Source organism: Dipteris shenzhenensis, chromosome 27 (assembly GCF_047967505.1).
Source record: "Dipteris shenzhenensis isolate YYH24624 ecotype China chromosome 27, Dip_SZ_1.0, whole genome shotgun sequence".
NCBI lineage: Eukaryota > Viridiplantae > Streptophyta > Polypodiopsida > Gleicheniales > Dipteridaceae > Dipteris > Dipteris shenzhenensis.
The window spans coordinates 30,723,580-30,734,776 of NC_141622.1; the positions used below are offsets into that span (position 1 = coordinate 30,723,580).

Genomic DNA, 11,197 nt, shown 5'->3' on the forward strand with positions numbered 1-11,197 from the left:
AAGTTGGAAGAGGAAGTCTCAACCCCAATGCATAGAAAAGGCAAAAGAATTCAACCCCCTAAATCAAATAAGTTAACACTATCCACACACGAAAAACCTTAGATGAGATGAAATGAAGAGAGTTAAATAGTCCTCAAGGGGCAAACTCCTTGCTCATTTACCAAAAATATAAAGTGATGTATAGGACACATGGCAAAGAGTGGACACTAAGCATGGGCCATATGAGAGGCTAGTATAAATGTCTCTCTCCTACCATCCTTCCCTGTTCACACTCCTCTCGTGAGTCAATAACATATTTTTGAGCTATTGCAAGTGAATCCCAAATAGATTCATCCATCTCCCATGCGCACATGTTCATTATGAACCTATTGTAACATAATCATCTAGCTCGCTACATTCCCAAGGCACTTGGCCGTTATAAATCACTTGAAGCATATTGAGATTTGGACCTATTTTTACATGTGGTGACTAATTTTCTTATGAGCATCCTTACAATCAAGTACCTTGGCATGCAAGAGAATCCATGCGCCAAGTCTGTTGAGGAGATATCTTGACCAATTGTAAGGTGCCAATTGACTAGTCCAACTTCTGAGGTAAACAAGTAGAACATGCCTTGAGTTCTCTTAGATTGTACATCTAAGGTGCCTCTTCATTGTCAACAGTAACATTCATGTGTTGGAACTTTAGATGAAATGACCACATCCAATAACATACTAACTACTGAATAATGCAAAATATATTGCATATTTAAGCATGTGCCTGTTTGCATTCAATAATATTCTTCAAGCCTCTTAGATATTGAATGTGTGAATGAAATTATTAGAACAACTTTTTATCTATGAGAGCTTCATGCGCATTGCAAGCACGTGTGGGGGTTGTGCTAGCAATGTTGCTTTAAGTACTACCTGATACATTGACCAAAACGCTTATGCAAGAGTACAACTGAACCAGTGGTCTGCAATACACGGGCAAGTTCTAAATTGAACAAACTTAATCCATGTGTATAAAGCTTGCATAAAGTCACCTTATGCAGTCTAGTGAATGGTAGGTTTGTGTAGCACTTCCCAAGACTTCCATGATGGAGGTAATTCACATTTGCAAATTTGATGAAGCAAAACATTTATTTATTTATCATCTAGATAAAAAGGTTTGCTATCAGCTGTGGGCTTAAGAATAGTCACTTTTGGTTACAATAGACACATATGCAACAACTTTTGGAGCCTTAGCACGACGTGCATCAGCATTCCCAAATAATGAGATTCATTAGGTAAAATCAATGTGCAGATTTCAACTCATGCTTTGCAGAAGAAGTCAAGGGTTTCGTTGAGTGCCTTGGGGTCATAGTCTGCTGTGAAGAGACAGTTTCCAAGAGGACCTTTCAATAAGATCATTCGCAAGTGCCCATCTGCTACCTTTTTGTCCAACTGCACATTAACATACCATAAGTTTTCTAGAAAAACCACGTGTATAATTATTCCACTAAAACAAAGATTTTGGGGACAAGGCTGAAAAAGAGGGAAATTTTTAAGCTACACATACATAGAGAAGATATGATCACAAACTTCAAATCATAGCACAAAAATACTCGTGTTCTTAACTTCACATATGTTGAGTCCTCAAGCTTCAAACCAAGCATTTGAGCATTGTGTGGAGTGCATCAAGCATCACAGGTCACACGTACAAGTATTCCATAAAAGGTCACATCATAATATGAACTTCCTTACATTATACTTGACACCTTGAGCCAGTTTCTGAAAGTTTTCCATAGCAGATAACTAGCAATGGTGATCAAAATAGGCAATACCCACCATGGTGCATAAACTAATATATCACATGCCCGTATTGAACACATACACATAAGTTATTGTTGGTGGGTCACTCACCCCGTGTGCGCCAAAACTCGACAATCACGTCTAGAACAATACGAAACGTGTGTGCTGGTGCAGGTGCCAGTAATAAGGTAAGTGAGCTTGGCAGTGCCCATGAGCCTATGCATGTCCTTTGTCTCTGTCTAAACATCAGTCGACTGTTTGAATCCTTACTCTACAAGGTAGATTTGAAGGGAACTTACAGCCATATATTTTTTAAACGTATCCACTGTTAGACTTTTGGGTGGAGCAATTGGCACTTTTGCTCTTTCCAGCAACCTCGTGGTGCGATTTTGTAGAGTATCATCTATCCAACCCAACCTGCGTGACATGTATGCTGCCATGACCTGCATAAGAAATAAAGAGGCAGACCTGCAGTTAGCAACATGTTAATTCGCTACCAAGTCAAAGCAACCTATACTATTGAGCATACCGTTCCAGCAGCCACTGCTTCTCCATGGAGCCATTCTCCATAGCCAAGGCCTGTTTCTATAGCCTGCACATAAAACAGAAGTGCATGTAAGCCCAGGCCCCCCATTATTACATGCAAGCTAAAGCGAATATGAACCAAGAGACTTACTTGACAATCACATAGGCAAAAGCTAGCTTTAAGCATTAGCATATCTATGCCAGCAGTAGTAAGAAATACCATTAGAACACAGGAGCCTCATGGTCACCACTATCTATTTTCTCATCGGCTACTAGACGATAGGAAAGTGACTGTTTAAAGTAAGTCTATCAAGAGCATGCTGCAATACAGATATGGTCACATTTTCCAGAAAATACTATGACACTTTCCCTGACGATCATTTCTGTGTACAGTTCCTGTGTGCGAATCAAAGGATCAGTCTTCTCTGGTTTAACATATGGTTGCACAATACAGCAGGCAGAAACACTACATATGAATGTTCACATATGCAGCTTTGATCGTAAAAACTGCCTTCCTGGCTAAGGAGATGGCACATGGACTCAGGGACACTGCATCTTTTTATGAGAAAACGTGTCTTGATCTTCAACGATGATTTTTCAAGACGGTCTTAGATTGACTCACTGTCTCTCCTGCTCAATACTAACTGAACTGAAAGAATGATGCACTCAGAACACAAGTGATGCTGTGGAGTGAATCAGAGGGAGAGAATATAGCGGGCCTCTGAAGAGGGAAATGAATAATAAACAATGTCTGGACTCTGGCCCAAAGGGCTGAATACAACTGTAAACTAGACAAGTACTGAATGGAGGGGAATCCCTCACTACAAGGAGATAACTGGAGAACTACTGCTGCAGTCTTCTCTGGCCCTGATCTGGAACTGGCTGTGTGCTAGAGCTGCCTGAGGAGATGGGGAATGAGGGCCAAAGACTGCTTTTTTATAGGCCCTTTGGACCCCTGCAATAGCTGACCATCTTCCTGCTGCTCCACCAACTGGACAGTCTGCTGCCCCACCTGTACTATCCACCGAAGCTGCCACATGGCTGCTGACGTCATTGCTGATGTGGCACCTCCCTGCTGACATCATTGCTGACCTGGCCTGTCTGCTGCTGCCTGCGTGACAGTCCCTGCTTGTGTGGCAGCCCTGGCTGCATGTCTGCCTGCGTGGCAGTCCAGCATGTCCACGGGCTGCAGATGCCCGTGACATCCCCTTCTGCTGAAACTCGAACTAGGGTATGGAAAAGGCCTCCTTGTATGCTGCAAAAACGTCATCTTCCACCCATGGTGCTTCGCGGGAGCCCTTGTGCTTGAACTTGACTGCATACAAGCATTGTTGATTGCTTGTCTCTCTTTGCGACCAATGAAGTAAGATTTGCTCACGTTTAACGACCTCGGCCTCATCAACAATTTCTAGCTGCTCCACATCCGGTACTGCTGTAAGTGCCGGACCCACATAAGGCTTGAGGCATGACACATGAGAAACGGGATGCATTGTCCATGTCAAAGGTAACGGCAACTTCAAGGCCACATCATTCACTACTTTGACTATTGGAAAGGGGCCAAAGCTCCCTGCCCATGGATCCCACCATGCTGCCGTACTGCAGTCGTACCTGCTCGCCTCTGTCTGGAGCTGCAAACAGCCCCGAACTAGCACCTAGTGCTACTCTAACCAGACGCCTCTGATCTCGCCCTTTGCTGCACCTGTTCCTATCTCTCCAAGGCCCTACAGACCTTCCAAAAGAGCTGTACACGCTGCTGCTCATGACCGATCTGTTCCGTACTGTTCCAGGTTCCCAGAAGGCTCTTTTCTTTCTCTGACCAACAAAGATCAGAGGCGCCTGGTTAGGGCAGCATCATGGTTGCCATGTGATGCACTCAGAACACAAGTGATGCTGTGGAGTGTGTGAGAATTAGAGGGAGAGAATAAGCGGGCTTCTGAAGAGGGAAAGGCATAATAAACAATGTCTAGCCTAGAGGGCTGAATACAACTGTAGACTAGACAAGTACTGAATGGAGGTCACCTGACACACCTACCATGGTGCTCACTAGCACTTACACCATGTCCTACACTAGCACAAGCACACTGGCACACACACACCACATGACCATGTCCATAGGTGTGTCCCCTAAACATCAATTTACCCAACATGGCCTTCATGCAATAATGACGCAACTTGTTTTGTCAGACTGATAGGTTTTCTAATGCTCGAGTTCTTCATCTCTTTCGCCCAATGCACTCTCATCAGCTCTTGGTTCCTTTCAAACTGACAAGCTCCGACATCAAAGTTTTTATCCAAGATAACTTACGCTGTTTGAAACATCAATATGATGAGTGTGGAGTCATGTCATGCCTTGTCCAATTAATGCTCTTTCATTCTTAGTGTCTCCAGGTTAGTTTTTGGTGAAATTGGGGATGTATTGGTTATTTGTTCGCTGTATCTTGACAAAATTTTGCATCGTTAGTACTGACCAAAGAACAAAGACCTAGCTCCAAAAAGCACAATACCAACAATTAGTCTGATGCACCAACTCAAACCAATACAATCATGGGTGGCATGTCATACATTTACTAGGATCCCAATGCACCAACGCACCAACTTAAACCATCTTAGAAGTTTTAGTCCATCTTGGAGTCGTGGTAGCTTCTTTGAGTATGAAAAGGTTTTAAAAAGGTCAATGAGCATATGCATGATGTGGCGATGTATTGGTTATTTGTTGGCTGTATCTTGGCAAAATTTGGCATCGTTAGTAGTTACGGTTACTTAGTCTAGGGGGTGTGGCCTCCATTGCTTATTACATTTGAGTTTTGAATCAGTGGTGCATGTTTTCATCACACTCCTTGAAGGGTTGCGTCTTGTAGGGCAGTGTCTCGCCTTGGTTTCCTTTGTCGCTCAAATAGCATGTCTCCTTGTTTTGGGTGACAAAGCAGAGTTCGATAGAGGGATCATCAGGTGATCTTCTACAGCCACAAATCTATTCTCAATGGAGTTTTCTTGAAGTTCAACAATCCTGAAGTTTGTTGGCACAGATTTCCATACTTTGCAATTGTAGGGGGTTTTATAGTTGTGCAAGAGTCTATCATACAATTGTTTCAAACTTCTTCTAAAGAATACCTTGCCCAAACTGTACATGAAAACATTGTGAAAATCAATTCTATGTAGAACGTTCCAGGTTATTACACAATTTGAGGCTAATTTAAGCTCACATCACCAAAATGTCGAATAGCCCCACTATAAATAGCCTTGGTTTTCAAGAACACAACCAAATAGAAAAAAGTAAAAAAATTGTCAAGTTGCATCACACCTGAAAGGACCTCCTCATGATAACATTCACATTCATGCAACTTACAAACTGAAAAGAAAATCTAGGTGGCAAAACTCACATGCCCAAAAGTGTGACCAAGGTTCAAGGTGGCTCTCAAACCTCCTTCTTTTTCGTCTAAAGATACAACCTCTGCCTTGTTTTCACAAGATCTCTTGATTGCATAAGCTAGAGCATCTGGGTCCCTACAAAAAGCAATCAAACTATTAGACAGCCAAAATTTTCCCTCATATTTGAACAGGCAACAAAGCTAAACTAGCATTCAAACATCCCAAGAATGGCCACAAGGCTAACAAGAACAAACTCCTAGCTACTATGACACCCCCACTGTAGCCTAAGCATAGGCACTCACATTGTCACACATATTCACAAACAACATACTTATGAGCATCCAATTACACAAAGGCGTTCATACTCAGTTTTTGTCATAACTCCTAATGAAGGGCAACGGATAACATGAAAGGAGAAGGCCCTTTTAATTCACAACTATTTCTTTTTCTTTCAATTTATTGTAGTAATACGAATATGACCAACCTTACAAATTGAAAAATATCTCCACAACCCAAGGTGATAAAGGAAAAAAACATAATAAGCAAAGCTCCACTGATGGACATTAGCACACAACATACCAGCTTTCCATTGAAACAAGGCATATTCAAATCACATCCTTCAACCATCATCCCTCTTATAACCAAGGACCTTTAAAAAATTCAGACTCCTCCTGTTCAAGAAAGAGTCCCTTACCTAAGAACAAGAAATCCCCTAGTAACCTCACCTTCTCCTACAAAGAGTGGCATATTCCATGGAGTCTGCTTGTATAACACATTGCACTATCTAATTTAATTTGCCGTATGTAGGTGTCTAAGGCAAAAAAACACACCTTGTCAAATTTTCACGTTTCATGCATACTTTGTGTAGTCTCCTATGAGTGTAGCTAAATTTTCCTCATCTTTTCTATTTCCTCCCTTTCTCTTTTCCCACATTTTTATATCTCCACAAGGAGATATTACACAGGCTAGTGAAAGATATATGGCCGTTGGTTCAGACCCTATCAGTCTTATTGTGTCTAAAGTGTAAAATGCAATTTTATCGTCCTTCAGTCATAATAGTAGAGATTAGACAATGCCCTGTTTGTGAGTCCACATATGAGGCAGTTGTCTTTCACCTTCACCAAGGGATTTGGATCCTTTTACCATTGCTCAATGTCCGACATCAGCAAAGGGACACCCTAGTTAATAAATCCAAACTCAGGGCTATTGGGTGTAATCACCAAGAGCAACTTTTCTTTCACTAGGTTAGCTCTCTCTGGTTCTGAGTCTTCCTTCTTGCACGACTCCTTTTTCTCATATGTGTTTGTTTTGTTTTGAGAGCCAGTTCTTCTGTGTGAGGCACTCAATGTGTTTTTGGATGACTCCTTTTTCTCATATGGTGTTCTTCTTCTTGCAATCATGCACCATACATCCAAGCTGATCACAGTTAAAAGCATTTGTTTTTCTTCTTCTTGCTCTCACAGTCTAAAGGACATTTTCAACATCTACAACTTTTTAGCACCCTTTCTGCTTTAAATCAAGGCCTTGCTTTTTAGATTTCATCCAAGTAAAACAAAATGCAAGGCTGATTTTCAACTCTTAAAAGTTTGCATTTATCTTTTTCATATTTGTAATTGAAAACTTGTGAAACAAGCTGTCCTATTCGTGACTTCAAATCTTCCAATCTCCTTAGTGTAAAGTGTAGTGAAGTCAAATGTTTCAAGCGAAGTACACTTCTCTTCTACACTCCAAGGAGTTTTAAAAAATTGACTGGTATAACTCCCACCGAATCATTCAAAATTCAACTTAAATATACTGGAACATCAGCCTCTCTCAATAGGTTTCTCCAAAGTTCATGGACAGTGTGGAATATGGACCTTGAAGAAATAACTCAACCGCTTTGAGACATCAGTTAGAGAAGTATTACAAGCCACTGAATATAGGTTTCTTAGGGTTTTCATAAAACTTCCAAGCTGCACAAAGATAAGGAAGACAAGTGATACCAGGTATTGTGATTCGTTTCTGCAAGCTCAGCTCCTTTGCAGAGAAGTGCCTGAGATCAGGCTCACATTGCAATGATTGTCTCCTCTCAGTTAAAACCAGCACTAGTCAAGGGCTTGGCTATCCCAATGCAAGTCTTACATATTGAGCTAGGGCAACAATATGCCTCTTAAGCATTCGCTCTTCCTAATTCATACCTAGCCTTATATCTTGATAATTGACTAATCTTGCTTAATGCTCTTCCTAAAATTGTGTATCGATTAGGCAGTACATCAATTAACCTATATTAATTGCTCAAGGGCCTCTTATCCTCCTAAGGGGGCAGATTATTTTGCCCGCAAGTGGCAACTTCATGCAACGGGAGCCCCCAGCATCTCCAACCGTGCCCATAAATTCAAATCACCAAGCCAGGCCAATTTGCTTTGGCCTAAAGGGGGGCATGACATAAAAGCCTACCAGAACCCACGTAATCTGTTGAAGCCTGAAGGGGAAAGCCAATGCGAAGTCACTGCCTTGGCATCTGCAGCACAGGGCCATTGGAGGTGGTCTGCCTCCCCCTACTTATGTTATCATGCCCGCACCCTCCTTTTTCACCTCTCCTTTCCTCTCAACTACTTGCTGGCTGCACCTATTGGACTATACTTTTTTTCCATAGGAAACTATTCCCTCCTACATAAACTGCGCTGGCCCTTGGACTATATCAAAGCCTTTTTGACTCTCCTACTAACATACCTCCAATCTTTAGCTAGCTCTAGAATTCCGTCTTGGAGAAGAAGGATAGAAACTAATGATGAGTCCACCTGTAAAATGACTCTTATAGAATAAAACATATGGAGAGAGAAGGAAGATCAAAGATCAAGATCCTAGTGGTTCAAACATGAGCCTTCATATAAGCAAGAAGATTGAGCAAAAGATATGGGCAATCTGTACACCATGTGAAGATGCACACTACCAATGTGTAACCTGCAGAGATACGTGCATCATCAACAAATCAAGCGCTGCATCATGTGCATATTACAAGCTGACTGATCTGACTTTCTATACAAATTCAACAGAACTCCAGGCACATAGTTTTCGTACCTTGCTATCAAGGCTTCCATGTTCTTCTCTTGCCACTCAAAGAATGCAGCATCTCTAATCAGTCCATATTTAATAACTTCAGCAACCCCCGAAGCAAGTTCCCTGTCTGGTAAAGTGTTGAGGGTATCTGTATCCACAAGGACGGATTGAGGCTGATAAAAGGCACCAATCATATTCTTGCCAAGGGGATGGTTCACTCCGGTTTTCCCCCCAACTGACGAGTCGACCTACATTGTATACCACCAATTAGTGCTGTTACTACAATATGAAATAAGATACCATGAAATTAGCCACCAAAGTGATTCCAGCAGACCTGAGCCATCAGTGTTGTAGGGATCTGTATAAAATTTACACCCCGCAGGTAAGACGCAGCAGCAAATCCACACATATCACCAATCACACCCCCTCCGAGAGCAACAAAGGTACATTTTCTGTCCATTCTTGTCTCCATAGCCTTGTCAAACACTTTCATGAGTGTTTGCTGCACAGCAAGGATCACATGCCACTTTCAGAAACTTTTCAGCATTTTTTCAATTGTTTAAGTGCAGACAGAGGAATTTTATAGTAGCCAAATTACAACCAGTCAATCTGTACCATATCTTTGTACTTTTCTCCATCGGGTAAAATAACGCTCTCCACATTGACATCGGCACCTCCGTGCTTGATAGCTGCAACAACTCTGTCCAAATATAAAGGAGCCACTGTCGTATTTGTGACCACCAAAACCCGTTTACCCTTGATGTGCCTACAGAAATAGTAAGGTCAGATCCCACTTGCATCTACATTGAGCTTCCCACATTCACGAAATCTGTTTCTGAACGATATCAATCCAAAACAACTGCAGACCAACAGTCATTAACGTAGATTCATCCGACAATCCAAAATACGAAGACAAACAAAGGACTTAAAAGATACAGGAATGTTTTTTGCCGTTGCTTGAAATCAAAATCCCAATGTGACCTTATAACTGAGCTTTCAGGGTGCAGAACTTGAAAAGGACGTGAATTCGTTCCTATTGGGTCTTCCCAAATTGTCCACTGCGGAATCAGAAAAGATTAAGACCAAACAAACACCTATATTTATAGCACAGCGGCACAGAATTTACAGTACATGGTAATGAATCAAGCTGTAGAAGCTCAACAAAGATAAAATGCAGCCCATTTCCACAGCCGGAACTCCGCTAATGCTTACTCTGGTCCAAAGGACTGTAGAAAACCTGTTCTACCTTGGACACGGTACTTCGACTCGGAAAGCAGATTCACGATGATGTCAGAAATATGTAGACAATTAAGTTAGCCACAAGGAACCGCACCTCGTGCGGATTTAATCGAGTGAGTGGAGGACTATGTTGCGCCGCGCATATGGTACAACAAAGTGTTGGGATGCAGCCAAAACGTTTCCACATAATTGAACTGATGAAGTACTGAAACCAACCTTTTTTTGGGAAGCAGGAATGAATATTAGATTTTGACATACCTCTGAAGAAGCTCAGGCCTGTGGAGCAATCCAGACCCTATGTAGATCGGGTAGCTGCGGTTACCGAGGTCAACATCCACTACGGTCATATCTTTCTGAGCTGTTGAGCGCGTCCCGTCCAAAACTGCTGAGCTCGCACTAATTTGTAAGTTGTGAAATCCTCTAACAACTCTAGATTCCCGAGACTCCACCGCTTTTTTCACTAACTGGCACCCGGTGAACGAGCTTCGATGGAAAATCTTCGAAGGAGATATGATAAGTTCCGAACGCAATGCGTTTCGAGAGGCGACGCAGCTTTTCAACGCGAGTGGTTTGCTCGTTTCCACATTGGTAAAGGTCAAAGTGGCGCTGAAGCTTGAAGCAGCAGCCATAGCGGCCACAGTTTATGTTAAATCTATCTTGGCAAAATGCCTTCCGGTAGGCAACAAAATGAAGAGTTTGCAGCAGCAACCAGGGTCGAATCGGCACTGAACGCGTCCGGAATCTTCACAAAATCCAAAATGCGCCAAGGAGATAGTTAGAGGAGTGAAAGGGGAGCTTGGGATGCGTGTCAAAGCGAGAGGGTACGAACCAGAGGAAGGAACGAAATGGAATGCGAAGGGAGTGGGATGGAGAAACGAAATTCTGTGCAGATCGAGCAAGAACTGCGATTGAAGCGATGGGAGAGGATCGAGGAAGGAGAAGCTGAGAGCAAAAACTGCGATTGATGCATCAAAAAACAGGCCACAAAGAAGAAGAGAAGAAGATGAAAGATGGTAAGTGGCCATCACATGATTTGAACCAGTCTTCGGACATCAAAAATTTTCCCAACTCACTTTTTATTATTCCCTTTCCACACGTGCGCCTTTTGCTTCTCACATGGTCCCGTGTTCACACAAAACATTTTTCTTAACAGATCACAAAACTTGGGTTTTCCAATTTTGAAGGTTTTTCCCGAGAATTAAATGAAAATGCTACAGGTTCATTGTATATAGTTTGCAGGTTTTCTGTGAACA

The 11,197-nt window shown here is 42.1% G+C and overlaps 1 protein-coding gene across 1 annotated transcript; it reads right to left on the reverse strand.

Annotated features, from left to right (window-relative positions):
- Window positions 1-1,011: 1,011 nt before the first annotated feature.
- LOC147884152 (3-dehydroquinate synthase) lies at window positions 1,012-10,953 on the reverse strand. The gene is made up of 9 exons (XM_087398529.1): window positions 10,774-10,953; window positions 10,203-10,686; window positions 9,321-9,471; window positions 9,040-9,207; window positions 8,727-8,953; window positions 5,678-5,801; window positions 2,302-2,364; window positions 2,072-2,215; window positions 1,012-1,424 (listed from the first exon to the last, which is right to left on the reverse strand). The coding sequence occupies exons 2-9, from the start codon at window positions 10,571-10,573 to the stop codon at window positions 1,293-1,295; spliced, it is 1,380 nt and encodes a 459-aa protein (XP_087254655.1). The 5' UTR covers window positions 10,574-10,686; window positions 10,774-10,953; the 3' UTR covers window positions 1,012-1,292.
- Window positions 10,954-11,197: the final 244 nt, after the last annotated feature.

Coding starts and splice junctions, on each gene's coding strand:
- LOC147884152 (XM_087398529.1), bottom strand. CDS start 10,573: ATGGCTGCTGCTTCAAGCTTCAGCGCCACTTTGACCTTTACCAATGTG. Junction 8,954..9,039: donor CTACAACACTGATGGCTCAG/GTCTGCTGGAAT, acceptor TATACAATGTAG/GTCGACTCGTCAGTTGGGGG. Junction 2,216..2,301: donor AAGCAGTGGCTGCTGGAACG/GTATGCTCAATA, acceptor TTTCTTATGCAG/GTCATGGCAGCATACATGTC.